Source organism: Aythya marila, assembly GCF_965140915.1.
Source record: "Aythya marila genome assembly, chromosome: 3".
NCBI classification, from domain to species: domain Eukaryota; kingdom Metazoa; phylum Chordata; class Aves; order Anseriformes; family Anatidae; genus Aythya; species Aythya marila.
Window position 1 is genome coordinate 72,201,914 of NC_139044.1, and position 15,292 is coordinate 72,217,205.

Below are 15,292 nucleotides of genomic sequence, written 5' to 3' on the forward strand. Positions count from 1 at the left end.
CTGACACGATTTGGGAAAATAAATATTCTTTTGTCTGCGCTGCTGGTGGCAATTTCCCATTAGGCAGGAAAAGCCTTCTTTGATGAATGAATATTGTCTGCACATTAGAAGAGGAGCTACTGTGTGTATCCTAATAGCTCTCGTATACTCGGGCTCAGCCTCACGTGAGGCCCTTAAACCCTTAGGGTACAATGTGGTAGCAATCATTAGCATGCTGCATTCTTTATTGCAGCAGATGAGAAAAGGATGGTGCATATTAAAGTAAATTTGACCAACTTCCAACTCACCTGCAAGTTATGTGCCAATCTGCCACATAATATTTAGCAATCTGCCTTCTTGGTCTGCAGTTAGTCCTTTCCAGCCTAGAGACTTCATGAGAAACACTCCCATTGGAGATGTTTTTTTTTTTTTTCCATATATGATTATTTTCTAATTTTAACATTTAATCACTTTTCCTTTTTGTATTTATTTTCTATAGTGGTAACTAAACCAAAATTAGAGCACCACGTAGATCTAAATAGAATACTGTTTGCAGAAGCCAAAGGACATCGCGTTAGTGCCTTTGACAAGCTGTGGATCTTTTGGAAGATCCACCAAGTCTCACAATATTTCCTTCCCTTGGAATACATTAACAGGCATTAATCATATTAATCATAATTAATTGTTAACATGGCAGCATTGCATTTTTGCCGGTCTTTTTTTCCCAGGACTAGTGGTATTGGATGAATTGGCCTGGAGATATCTGGGTCACCCCATCAAGTCCCTTCAGCTCTTCTGGGACTTCGCTGTCACACCAAAGTTTGGTTAGGAGTGAGGTGGGTTGGTGTGGGGAGCTTTTGGCCAATTGTTTTTCTCTGGTTGTGATTTATTTAACCTTATATTAATAAAAAAATATCAGAGAGGATATTTTTAATCTGATAGTTCTACTTTTACAGTCACCACCCAGCTATGTGTGCCTAAGAAAAGTTTTTACACTAACTTAGAGCAAAAATGCTAACAACCTTGTTTAAATTTTTGCTGATGTTTTTATTGGAGAGATTAAAAACCCCAAACAACAAAACTCCCGACATTAAGAAAAAGAAGCAGAAGAGCTACCGATGAGAAGTGGTCTGCAAGTGGTGGCACCAGTCTGCACACAAGCCAGCTGCAGGCAGAGATACGGCAGAGACCGAGGTGGTACTCACAGACCGAATGTGATAGAGGAACAGCAAACCCCAGAGTCAGAAAGAAAGGCCATAAAATCCCGACGACTCCCTGTCCGAGTCTTACTTCCAAAAAGAACCACAGGCAAAACCCCAAATGTTTTAGCCTCATCCCGACTGCTCAGGACCTCGGCAGTGTGACCATGCTTTGCCACCAAGCACTTGTCTGAGTACATTTTGGCTTCACCAGCTAGCTGAGCTACTGCTGAGTGCTCAGCTCAGTGGACGATGTTTTAAGGCAGGGGGGTAGCTGTGGGAAAAAAAAGAGGACCACAACTCACCTTGTAAGTGTCAAGACTGGTTTTAAAAAAGCCCCACAAGAATTATGGCCTCTTCGGTGTCCCACAGCGACAGGTACAGAAACACCGGACACAGCATGTACATAACATTACTTACAGACTCTACATGGAAAATGTTAACCAATTTGTCACGGAAATCTGGGATCGAGCAACACGGCCGTACAAATTCACACCTTGAGAAAGGCGAAGTGTGGACTGCTTCTCTGCAAGAGGATCCTCAGTCGATGCTTTGTATCAGAAGTATTAAAACAACGACGACAACTTCTTTTCTGAATCTCAATTCATTATTGTGTTAGATTTCAGAAACTGGAAAAGGTTCCCTTTAGAAAATGCGTGACTATTCAGACTATGAGTTCACAACCTAATTATTAAATAATTAAAAAAAAAAAAAAAAAAAGGATTCAACTGTCATGAAGTCTTACATGGCTGCAATATTTTAAAGCAATACCAACAATACAAGGCATAGAAATTTTCTCCTGCAACACTTGTAAAGGGATTCACATGAAAAGCAAAAGGACTATTAAAGAATAAACTGCTCTGCAGAACAGGGAGGTGAGAGGCTAGCCATGAATTCAACCAGATTCCTTAAAGTTGAACTCCAGCTGCTTAAAAACATATCACTTCATAATTCAGAAAATGATGACCCGTACGTCTGCGTACTCCCATTAAATACGATACCCTAAAGGGCATGACACCCTTCCTTGAAAAGTTTTTACCTCATCTCCACCGTTACCTCCACAGTTTAAACAAAAGAACAACTATCCAAATGTAAAATGCTCTTTTTTTTTTTTTAATTACTAAATTAAGAAAGTTAAACAGTTTTAAAATGTAAACTTGCAAATAAACCATAACAAAATGTAATTAAGACTTTAAAATTTGCAACTCAGTATTAAAAACTCAATAGAAGTAGAAAGGAATTTTTTTTTTTTGGTTAAACGTAAGTAATTCAAGGCTGGTACAGACAACTGAAAAGGTAATACTTTGTTCTGTGCATCCCCCATGAAATGTAAAGAAGTGCATAGTAATTCCACTGGAGAACTTGCAGACACAGAGAAAGTACTTTCATTAGCAGTACAGGACATTTAACACACTCATTTTACAATGGAAAAATGTTACACATAAAACAGAAAAATCCTAGTTGCGTGACCAACAGTTTAGCAGGTGGACATGGCTAAAATGCTATGATCTGAAGACCATCTGAATGTGGTTACACGGTTTAATAAATCTTTTTTTGAAACATTTCAGTATACACGTTTGGCTACAAGAAGTCCTTGCAGTTTCAATTTTCCAGTTCAAACGGTGATGGTGTAGTTTTCTTGCTTTAAATATGTTCATTTTAATTTCAAGAACAAATCATCACACACTTGTCAAACATTGGAAACATTACTGTAAATACAGCACATGATTCCTGAAAGAGCAAAGTTACAACCATCTACAGGTACATAGTCATAAACAAAAAGTGCAATCCAATTTAAAAAAATCATGCTTGGCAAAAGCCAAAAATTAGATCACTGGCTTTCAGAATCCCACCAGTGCTTTCATGTCTGCAGTAAAATTATCACTTTCTGGGTACTGCTGCAGCAGGATTCATTCCGTTCAGAATGAGTTTCCTCTGCAATAGCACCCATATACTGTATGTACAGGTATGTATATATATTATATATATTTTATATATAAAAAAAGCAAAAAACCAAACACCTGTCCTGATTTTTTTTTTTATTTTTTTTTTGTTAAAACATGAAAAAAAATGTTTTAGACAAAGAGGCCACTTCTGGAAAATAATACTTTTAGTTGAATCAGGAGAAGACTAGTTAAAATCACATAGGTTTTGCGTTTTAAAAAAAGGAAAGCACTAGGATCAGTTATTGGCACTGAGTTACTATTTACAATGAACGGAGGTTTTGCAGTTTACATAACATCAATACAATGCAGTTTTGGAGTCTTTGATTAAGAAAAAACAAGTGTTTTTCTCCTTTTCATCCAGGACATTCAGATTGTTAGGACAAGTGGTCATAGGCGAGGGCTGCGGAAGCTCCCAGCTTCAGCCCCTCCTGTGCCCGGCGGTGCTGGAAGATGCTGCTGCACTCTTGGGAAGCCGATCACGGAGTTGGAAGCCGAAGGGCAGGCGGGGCAGGGCTTGAGGAACACCTGGTAATTCGTGACAGTGTGTGGAGACCAGGGGTTTACAGGTTGTCGCCGGGCTGGTACTGGGGTTCTGTCGCAGTGAAGTAGTCTTCGAGGAAACCCTGCAAGTATTCGAAAGTTGGACGCTCCTCTGGGTCTTTTTTCCAGCAGTGGATCATAAGCTCGTGCAAGGAGATGGGACAGTCCTGAGGACACGGCATCCGATAACCGCGCTCTACTTGCTCCAAGACTTCACGGTTATTCATGCCTGTTAAGGACAGACAAACCCACACTGCTGAGTTACCAGAAAATTAACCCAAATATCCGAGTTATGTTTCTACAACACATATTCCTCAACCTTACTTATTTCTTTCAGTTAAGAGGAGAAGTAAACCAAACCACCTCAATGTCCTGTTTCAGCTCCCCATCTCCTGCAAAGTAACCTGGATTACTTTCTTTTTCTGTAGAGGGTTTTAAAATCCAGTGATGGCTAAAATGCTGCTCCCATGGTTACCCTTTTGGCTTAGTCAAAATGGGTAGGGTTTGGCACCTTCCCTCCCCAACAACAGCGGCCACACAATACATTATGTGAAATGGTTGCCTTATGAGAAAGGCTATTCAAAATTCTAGAAATTAAGATTAATTATTGAAACACTCCAAGTATGTCCCCTTTTTAAGGGCTTTGTGAGGTTGTGCTGCTGAGGTTAAAGAAGATGACAGACTTGAGGCTACCAGGCACATCCAGCAGTGTTAATTCCACATCAGTTCAGAAGCTCACTACTGCTAATGATCTGTGCTGTATTGCTTCTAGCTTATTGTCTTGCTCCAGCCCGCCCCAGAACAGAACAAAGCTGCTCAGAAGATGAGTCAAATGCCAAGCCAAACAGCTCTATGGCATAACCATGGCTCTCTCTTAAGTAAAGAAAGAAATGCTCTCATGCTTGTCTCTGTTTAAGAGGTAAGCCAGGCCCTTTGCTATCTTGTATTTTCCATGTAACTCTCATTTCCTCTGCTGTTTTTATATTACACATTACAATTCACCATACGATTTTCTTCACCATACATTAATTGCAGTCAACCTCAGCTTTAGTTCCTTTATCTCTTCCAGTTATTGCTTTGGCTTTTTAACGGCACCAAGGGTAACACTGGCACCACAGGCATGTGGAAATATTTCAGAGAAAGCATGCACGTTGACTGCAAGCTTTATGCTTGCCAGTTGCCAGCTCATGCCTCAGTCCTTTGCTGAAAAACATCTGCAGGCTTCACTGCCCTGCCCTGGTGGGCCCTGCCAAGCAGCTCTGCAGGAAAACCAGGAGAACCACTGAAGTTTCTCCATGACCAAGTCTAGAAATAAATGCATTGGTATTGCTCTTTCTGCTGGCTGCTCTTCCCCCTGGCTTCCAGGACACCATCCTGCCACCCAGTTCCTTCACGGTGCTCCCTTGACCATGTTCAGGACCCAGGGGACCTCCTCCTTCCACTCCATATTTTAGCTGAAGTTACTTGGGAGAAATAATTCAACCACCTTTTCCAGCACAGATACACTTGTCTACTCTGCACCTTGACTGGTGGGCGCAGTATCCTTACTCTGAGTGGCATTGAGGTTGGTAATTCAGCAGTATCCTTGGGTCTGATCTTTACTCTGGGTCCTCACATCCTGGTTGTTTTTAATTCTTAGATGTTTTGAAAGAAGCATCTGCAAGATACAGCCTTTCCTGACGACCCACATCTAGATTCTCACCTCGTGTTATGATTACAAAACACCTTCTCCTCTTATCTTGACAGGGCAATTTCCTCCTGCTGATAATCCATTTGCAATACCTCTGTAAGGATCATTTTCCTAACCTGTTGCTGCAGCCATCCCTTCCATGGCCTTGCCACTTGCTCCTTGTTGCCTACTATGTCAAATACAAGCTGCTTGCCTTCCCTTTCTCCCTTTCCAAGCTTCTCACAGGCTGCCCCACAGGTGTGCAGTCTCTCGTTTGGTCACGTTCTGGTTGACTCACAGTCCTGGTTAGCCTACTGCATCACCTTAGATTTCCACACCAGCACCGACATGCTGTTTCCTATCCTTGGTTAGGGTTCTACAGAGTGATGGAAACAGCAACCATGGTGCTCTGCAGAGATCGGGCTCTGCATGGAGTTAATGTTCTCCTGGGCTATCAGGTTCAGGATGATGCTGTTAGGTCACACGGGCTCACAACAAACGAGGAAGGCTTGCCACACACAGAACAAACTTCTGGATGTTCCTCATTATCCAGCTAGAACATTTGCAAACATATTCTACTTTTTTTTTTTTTTATTAAATTGAAAAAGAACACTAGTGGTCTGTGAGTCATCGCCAACCCAAGGGCAGCAACAACCCAACCCAAACCTTCTGGTGCCTTGTTGTTTCTGAGATGCTACACGAAAAAGTAGCATTTTGCTCATGTTGTGCTCTTATTATTATTTTTTTGTGTGTGTGTGTTTTGAACAAAAAAAATGCACTTTTTTATGCACTGTTTTTTCACACCCGTGTCTTTGAATCAGTTGAATTACCTCAGTTTTTGGGCTAAGAGGTTCTTCTGTGCTCTGCTTCCCTTACATAGCAAAGGCTGTGCAAATAAGAGTTACCAGTAACTCATCTACTGTGTATACCTAACCCCAAAACAAACTGAATTCTTTGTTTTTATTTTGGCAGTGCCCCTTTAAGTACAACATGGATGGAATCAACAGCAGCAGGAAAGCTCCTTCCCAACTGATTTGTTACTCTAAGATATCAAATGCTTGGTGTTTTTATCCGGTGTATTACTTGGTGCTGCAAGCACACACTGAAACTTGATAACAAACTCGGTGCTGGAAGAAAAACCCTGAGGAGGGGAGCGTGGGGAGTAAAAACACAAACAGCTCTTCCCTTCTCTTTTCTTTTAAAAAAGATAGAGAGAAGAACATAAAAGATGCTTTGCTGCCTGGAGTCACAGTCATTTCTGTCCCAGGTTTTGCTCATCACAGTATAATCCAGGAAAACGCCCTTCTCTGCCTTTGTCCTTTCCCCTCCCTCCCAGTAAAACCCAGATATGAAACTAAATCGAGCAATCCTCACATTCCTTGCTGGAATTCATGTGTCCAGCAAGGGCTGCAGAATCCTTTTGTGTGCTACTGATTTAAAAAGGGAGATTCAAATACATATATATATATTAATCTTGCTTATATTATTACTTAGACTTATGAAAATAGCAATGTGTCAGGTATGCTTTTTACTTCTTAATGGGCCTATTTATGTTTACAAACCCATTATCTGGATTTGCTTAGCTTATCCTACAGGTTTTAGTGTTTCTCTTTTGATGGCAGGAGCCTGTTGTATCTGTACTTCTAACACCACAGAGAGAATATTTGAACAGCCTGTACAACTCTTCGCTCCTAATGAATACCCGAGAGTTTCAACTCTTTTAGTAAATAATAAATGAAATTCTGATTGCAATACGCTTCTAGATACCTTAAAAGTTTATTTAAAAAAAAACACACGTAAGTCTGTGGAATAAACTATTCAGCAATGTTCTTCTGTTGACTACAGCTATTTCACTTGCTTGAAAATCAGTTTGTGCTCATAACATTTCTAGAATTAGCATTTGAACCCAAAAGTAAACATCCAATTTCCAAGCGATGGGTTTTTCATTAACTACTCAGTCCTCGAGAAAATCAAAAATGAAATAACTTCCCAGCACCCAGCTTTATTAGTGAAACTTGCAATAGTCCTAGGGTGCTACGTGATACGACCTCTTTAAAGCTCAGTACAATAAAAATCCAGCTCATACAGATGAGAGACAGAAACGCAATGCTGTTTGAATCCTCCTGGAAAAGCTGCAATTGTAAGAGTTACGGTGACATAAAAGGGGATGTAAAATTTCCAGTTGTGGCTAAAAAAAGCCCTGGAGCTTGGTGAGACAGAACACAGCAGATGTGCAAATAGCACAGACCTGGGCAACGCTGCTGCTCCAGAGGGCAGGAAACAAGATTGCTGGAACTAGGCAGCATCCCCACACCCAAAGCTGATGTTGTATAGATTACTTTGGGCAACGTGAAGTCCACTGAGGACAGTGATGGTTTTAAGACACTTTATTCTTATTTTCTTGTATTGGACTGAGAATTATGCTCCTTCAACCCTCACTGCATGATTTTAGACCAATGACTAAACACGAATACAGACACAAATGCTTGAAGTATGACTCCTAAAACAACAGCTCAGCTGCTGCCCATCCCCTGATATGCTATCTTTCAGGTTCTCCAAGAGTCCAGAGTTGTGCCTCTGCTCGTGTTCACAGGTTCCTCAGTCCTGGACAGGTTTGCACATCCCTAGTGCAGTTGAGAAGGTAAAACCGTGCAGTTGTCCGTAGGGACTAGATCAAAACTGGCACTCTCAGAGAGGTAAAATGGAGACAGGTCGATTTGTGGGTTTTGTTTGGTTTGATCTAAGTGCAGAATTCCTAAGTTCTGGGGACAGCCCCACAGAAAAGGTACAGGTGAGAGGAGAGGGATGGGGGGTTTAGGCAGGGAGACCATGACATACACTGCATAAATAGTACAGTGAAGAGAATGGGAAAGCTGTTCCCTTTGAAGCACAATGATGTTTTTCAGAGAATAATACAAACTTATTCTTGTGCAAAAGTATTAACAATTTTTAAACATCTGGAAGTCATACCACTTTATTTAGAAATTAAGGCCTGAAAATCCCCAAGTACTTATCACCCTCAGAACACCCACAAAACAAAGCTATCAAAATCTTTTATTATTATTACTTTAAATACAGTATTTAAAAGTATTTAAAATATAAATATTTATTTTTTGCTTGGTATAAGAGTTGTGACTGAGCTTTCCTGCTTACAGAGAAACCCACCTGAGCTTACCTGTGCTATGTGCTGAGTACACACATCTCTCTTGTCATTAGCTACCATCCACGTGACGATGGTACCCACACGTGCTGGGTCACTGATGTGTACTCAGCCCCAGCCTTCTGGCCCCAGCCTCCTGCAGTGATGAGGAGGAGGCTGAACACAGCTCCCCAGGGACTGCAGAGCTACTTGGAGTCCAAACTTGAAGGCCAAGCTGGCTGGAGGCAGCAATGTGGATAATATCGTGGTGGCTGTCAGAATGGCCATAAAATGCAAACGCTTTCCATGTGACAAGTTCAGTAGAAAGCAGAAGGGGCAAGTTCAGAGGTGCTTGTTTAGTGCAGCTGAGAATTTTGTCTATCCAAAAGGCAATGTATTAATAAAACAGACTGCTGCTACAGAAATGCAGCCTCTGACTCTTAACCTCCATTAAAAAGACGCTAAGATCCAAGGGGACATTTGTGAAAGTGGAAAGAAGCAGAACCTGAAAAAGGTTGACTAAGCAGATTATTTTTTACACTTGGCTCCTCTTCTGCCCATATCCAGTTTTTATTTCTCCACTGTGACAGTGAAAATAGAACCTCAACACACAGAAAGACCATGAAAGCTGCTTATTCCAACCTGCTGCCTTGTGAAAAGGATGAGAAAGCACTGTTGGGCAGCAGTGCGCTGTGTCTGTCGATGAAGGAACAGGCTTGGTGGAAGGATGGAGATGGGGGCAGCTGTCAAAAAGTCAGTCCTGCTTGTGGGAGCTACAATGTCTGGGGGCAAGGCTTGATCGTGAACTCTAGCCTGATCTTCACCTCTGCCAGCAAAATCTTTACTGTTTGTGTGTCCTGCCCCTGCTGCAGCTTTTCCTCCCAAAGGGGGTCATCCATCTGGTGGAAATCTGGGGGACAAGGAATGCCAAGTCCTACTCCATACACAGTCTGTGCCCCTCCTAGAAACTGCCTGTCTTCTCCTTGTGGTGTTTCTCCCTCCGTCTGTGCAAACGTAAAACAATGCCTGGTTCTCCAAGGCATGAGGCCTCGGAGAAGGCCTTGGCACCTACTGTGCCCCGTGGGCATGGTTACCACCAGAGAACCAGGGTGCAGATGTACATAACCTCTCCAGGCACCAAGATATTGTCAAGGAAGAGAGCAATTCCTTTGTCTGAGGACATTTCCCTGCTCTCCCTGGCCTGCTACATGCTAAAAGCAGGAACATCAAGACAATGTGCCCACCACTATGAAAAAAGGGGTGTTACAGCAGAGTGTCAGCTCCATGACCCTTTTTGTTTCAAAGCTGACCCCGTTCAGAGCTTGCAAATCCACACACCGAGTTGGTCAGCATTGAACTGCATTCCCTCGGTCCTCTGAGAGGCTCGGTGCTGCCTCTCTGAGTGGCTGAACTTCCATCTTTTCCTCCTCATGCAAGCCATGGCACAAAGGTAGGAAAAGTCCCATGGGTGGGTCTGAAGCCTGCCCCAGTCAGGAACCAACATTCATGAAGCCTTGTCCTTCCAGAAAGTCCCTCCTCTCCCCAGCATGAAGCTGGACATGAATGAACTTTTCTATGCTGGGGAGAAGAGCCTTTTTTCTCAGAGACTTAGGAGGCCTTTCTCACCTGAGCCCTCTTTCCATCCCACACGCACAGGCAGGCTTAAGAGAAAGCCCAGTTCCACTACTGCCTTGGCCTTTTTAGGCATTTTTATGCCTCCCCACTTAGGGTCTGGAAAATGAGACCTAATGGAAATCTCTAAAGGTTTTGGAAATAAAACCTTGAAATTGAGCCTGCTCTTAGGTAAAACTGACAGAGAGGGGAGTGAAGGTGACCATGAGATGGTTAAGGCCTGGCTGAGCAGCGGAGGAAGCCCTGGCAGGAAGGAACAGAGCTCAGGCAGGGCATAACCGAGGCAGTACGTGAGCATCCAGCCAACTGCTGACTCCGAGCTATGTAACACGCAAGAAGCCGTTTCTAGCTTCTTGATGACTTCCTAGCATGGCTAGGGGAGAGTGAGCTGGAAGGACTCTCAGTGCGTGAGGGCTTTATGCAGGGAAGGATGAAGGGGAAGGACGGTGCTGGAAGAGGAGAGAGGCCGCTAGCTGTCTTTGATGTGCTCCGGCTGCCATCTAATAAAACTGTCCGCATTTTCAGGACACAGACCATGCCTGAGATTTCTGTCAGGGATCCTACAAGAAGTTATATATTGCAAGCACTTAAGTGCACATCCAGTGGCCTCGTTCTCCCACAGGGAGGGAAAGAAACACTTGGGAAGTGCAGATGTCCTCTGCTGACCTGGCCAACACAGGGTTCACTTACAAACCTGTGAGTTAACACAGGGCTTAGATGGACACTTTTGCCTCCGAGAGTATTTTTTCTGCGTGTATTTGTTTGAGCTCATGCAGATGATGAAAGGCTAGGCACTGAGCAACGCTGCCCCACAAATGTAGGGCACAACAACAACAAAAAAATCCTTAATTCTGCCACGGCTGGCAGAGCAACTCTGCTAGCACTGGCCGGGAGCATCCTCTTCCTGCACCCCAGCCAGGATCTGTGCCCATCCCATAAAAATAACACCCTACCAGCTATGTCTTACGCATCTTCTCTCTATCTTCAACCTTTGCACGCAGTCCGTGCCTGCTCATTGAGCCCTCAATAACCTCCTGGAAACCACTGCTCCCCCATGCCACTGCCAGTAATCCTCGGGGCAAGAAGACCTTTGTGCCTGCCACTGCCACAACTGCTCCATGCGGTGGCAACACCCTGCTTTCTTCAACCACACACATGGGGAAGGGCAGGGCAGAGGAGTTCACCCATCCCACAGAAACACCCCACCCCACTTTCTGCTACCTCAGCTCTGTGACTGCTGGCACAGTCACAGCTTTGCTAAGCTGCTCCCTGCAAATCATGCCAAAATTCACCTCCGATCATGAGAACCCCTCCAGTCCTCAGGTTCTCTTCCCAAATACTGGCTGCTGGCTGCTAGGAACTAGCAAAGCTGAACCTTCTGGAAAAGCTCTGGGAGTTCAGTTTTGCTGAGCTCAGCCTTCTGAAGTGGCGTGAGATACAGCAGGATAAATTGGACTCCACCTTGATGCTTTTCCTGCTGGATTTGATGTATGGCTCTGCCTGCTTGATAACAGCACAGACTGGGAGACTGAAACTGCTTTAGGACACTTTCTACTAAATCAGCCCTAGCGTACACAGCCGAGGTGTACTGGTGAGGAATTAAAACCCAAAAAGAATAAAGATGCAGCCAGATGCCCTGTTGTTAGTATCCGTGGTGATAGGTAAACAAAGGGATTAAATCCTTTTCCATGTAATGCGCTGCTTTCTCCTCACCCCTTTCCCCTTTACCTGAATGCCTGCAGTCTCCAGGGGCGGCAGCAGAAGGTAAAGCTCTTTCTGCACAGGCAGATCCAGTCACCCCGGCTACAAATCTTAATCCACGGGATACTTGGCAGGCTTTCAACAAAGAGTCACGGGGCCTCCGGTTCCCCCATGCAGAGAACCTGGCCCCTCTCTGACCTTGCCGTGAGCTCTGGCCTGCACATTACACATTTTTTTTTCCTTTCCTTTCCATCCATGTCTAATGCAAGGATTCAAATCTAAGAGTTCATAAGAAGGAGATTTGGTAATACCAGACATCCAGACAGTCATCAGACCTTGTACAGAACCAGACTGACAGAATAAATGCAGTAGTGAGACTCTGGGAGCTGGTTGGTATTTTAAAGTGAATGCAATACTGGGGAGAGCTGTTTGCTCTGTTAGGTAGTTGTTTTACCTTGCTTTCATTATTTTGCTACAATGTAAATGAATTGAAAACAAATTAAAAAAATAGAAATGAGTATGTTGGATTTTCTGCCTCTTGTTACTTTTACCATGATGATCACACACTGTCTTTCAGTCAGGACCAATTTCAAGCACAAGCAGAACCTATGCATGATAACCATCCTCCTTTGAGCCCAATGAAAATAAACACACTTTCCAATATAAGTATATAGCTCATTCCCACTCCTTTCCCAGGTGATGCAGGGCTCAGACTATTTTCTTACCTGGGTATGGCACTCTCCCTTTTGTTACCAGCTCTGTCAGTAGGATCCCAAAAGACCACACGTCCGACTTTATTGTGAACCTTCCATACAGTGCCGCTTCTGGCGCAGTCCATTTAATGGGAAACTTTGCACCTAGCGAAGGAAGAAATAAATCTTAATCAGAACAGAGACAGAATCAAAGTACCACTTCGCAGGTGACTGTTTTGTTCTGCAACACCTGCAGGCTGATGGAGCTGCACGCAAGTATTAACAAACAGGTCAATGGAGGATGCTCACAGACAGATGAAACATGTAGGGCAGAAGGAAAGGCTTAGCAGGCAAGGAGTGGGTTTGTCCCCACACCCCAAGAGAGGGTTAAGAAGTTTTAATTCAGATTTGAAGTTTTATAACGCAAAAAAAAAAAAAAGGTTTAAAAACCAGTAAGCTCAATGTAATAGAAAATCTTTCTCCTAAAGTGTTTCAAATTAACATTTCCCTGTGACATTTGCGAGTCACACGCAGTTAGCACATATGAATAGGCGTGAGATTTATTAGAAATGTACCTCCCAGATTCCCTGATCAAACCGAGCAAAACACAAAACAAACAAACATGGTAAAAATGTAAATTAAAACCAAACCTAATATTTCATTAGAAACATGCAAGGACTTAAAAATAAGATTGCCATTCAAGTTGCTTGGAGTACAGCGATGTCAAGGCACAACTTCGCCCTGTGATTTATAACTTGACAGTGTACTTTAAGCTCCTGGCATTGAACAGCCTGTAGTGCCTTTAATACGTGCAGCCTAATGTGCTCATCCATCAACAGAGCTTGCAGGAGCCAGTTGTGGTAAGGATGGTACGATAACAAGCCTTTAAACTCTGATTTATTTGCTTTTCCAATCATTTACTGTTTTCTTAGGGAAAATATTTTCAGTATGACTTTAAAGAAAAGTCTTGTGGTAATAATTAACTTGTAGTATGTACGAAAAAATATGCAGACATTTCCCTGGTGCCTTGTATTAACATACAGGCAAAAGAGTTGCGTTGCTTATTGCGGATCCCAAGTGACAAACACTCACATTTTGAAACATACTGACTTTGACTTCTCACCACCCTCTCATAAAAGCTCCCTTAGCTTTCGGGAGGAGTGTGGAAATTGTAACGTGGACAAATCACTCTCAGGGAGTTAAGTTATGGCGCTGTTTACAGTTCTCTGCGGGCACTGTTCTGCTGCCATATCCAGTGCTCAGTGCCTCGCATCTTCTGCTATATGCTGCAGTCTGAGTTGGACCAAGAGTACAGAGCAGACATGGCAATTCTCATCCCCTTACTTAGTAAAACATGAGGTGTGCTAAATTTTTTTCTACTCTACTTGTAATTGATCCTAAGAGAGAATATTACTCAGAAACAAATACTTTTTTTTTTTTTTTCTAGTAAAAATTGCAGATGCTCAAGTAAGTACTGCTATATTAAAAGACATAAGACAGAGCTTCAAAACCCTAATGCCTGAAGTAAGGAACTTAAGGCTAGTTAAGCATCAACACATAAGTGGTTAGATTTGCAAAGGCGCTGACGGATTTGTAGATGTCTATTCACTTTCAAACCAGCCTGCCTCTTCCGTATTTCCATCAGTTGGCCTGCAGGCAGGAGCTATAATTCAGGTGCTCAGCTTTGGCCTCAGTCTCCCCGGCTTCATGGGACCAATCTTGGTTTACAAGACTCAAAATTTGCAGAACTTCATTTTATTTTAAAATCCACCATGGCTGGGATGTCTGAGGTCTCTACAGCAGCATGGTGTCTGGTGGTGTGTGAGATGGCCAAGCCTGAGGGTTTGCTTGTTCATGTGTTGCACACATTTCATTCAACATTTATTTATTTATTTATTTATTTATGATCAGCTGTGTTGGAAGATGAGCACTTGTGCTTCCCGTTTGGGCCAAATGACCTTCAAAGGTCCCTTCTGACCTCAAGCCACTCAATGACTCTGTTCTTGACGCTCAGATAGAAAGGAGGCAACTGCCTGCAGGTCATCTTTGGAGGACAGAAATCTCTTCAGACTCCTTCAGGGCAATTCCCCCAGCATTTTTACCTTCCACATTTGCTGCTAGAACCCCAAAAGGTGCTGAGTACCACTCCGAAGCCTCCCACTGCTGCTGGAGGCACTTGTGCAGGCCGGACACTGCTCCCCTTGCTCAGCAGAGCTCCTGGCTGACATGCAGCCTCTGCACACCCACAACCCTGTCCCCAGCACGGTGTTAGAAAGAGCAGCCCCCTGCCCAGGCCTCGGCAGCTTATTAAACAAGCTGACTCCGTGCTGCACACAAATTGCAGCATCAGATCATCAGATAAAAAGCGTAGTACTGACAAGCATCTTAATAAATCTGATAAGCCGAATTACCCCCGCTGACAATGCAGCCTATCTATCTGCTTCTGTCAAGGCAGAAACGCATCGCTGGGGGGGATTCGTCTCTTTTTTGTTAATTTTTTCTGGAACATGCTTTATTACAAACTAGCAAGTCAGTAACTCTGTCTGTACAAACAGATCGCAGGCTGCATTCCTAGGTCAGGATAGCCTGTCTTTGCCCAAAAGCGAGGTCACTGTCTGTGGCTTTTATCTCCATTCCTCTTCTGAAACATTTCAGCACAGCGAAAGACTTTTTTGGGCTCCTGCACTGTGAGGCAAGCCAAAGCTCCTGGTACAATGCTGGGGCAGAGTTGTGGCCCTGCCTTTTGCCTCTGAGGATTTCTGTGAGCCCAGGCCCTGCTCTGCCCCAGTGTTCGC

At 43.4% G+C, this 15,292-nt stretch overlaps 1 protein-coding gene across 6 annotated transcripts in view; it reads right to left on the minus strand.

Annotated features, from left to right (window-relative positions):
- Nucleotides 1-1,025: 1,025 nt before the first annotated feature.
- The window catches only part of FYN (FYN proto-oncogene, Src family tyrosine kinase), a 130,432-nt gene continuing 116,165 nt past the window's right edge, over nt 1,026-15,292 (minus strand). For 3 of the 6 annotated variants that reach the window (XM_082756644.1, XM_082756645.1, XM_082756646.1), the window contains 2 exons: nt 12,531-12,662; nt 1,027-3,893 (listed from right to left, as the gene is read on the minus strand). In XM_082756644.1, coding sequence (XP_082612770.1) covers nt 3,685-3,893; nt 12,531-12,662 — 341 coding nt within the window. In that variant the 3' untranslated portion in view covers nt 1,027-3,684. Of the gene's footprint in view, nt 3,894-12,530; nt 12,663-15,292 lie in introns of all 6 variants that reach the window. The other 3 variants (XM_082756647.1, XM_082756648.1, XM_082756649.1) reach the window with 2 other exon arrangements.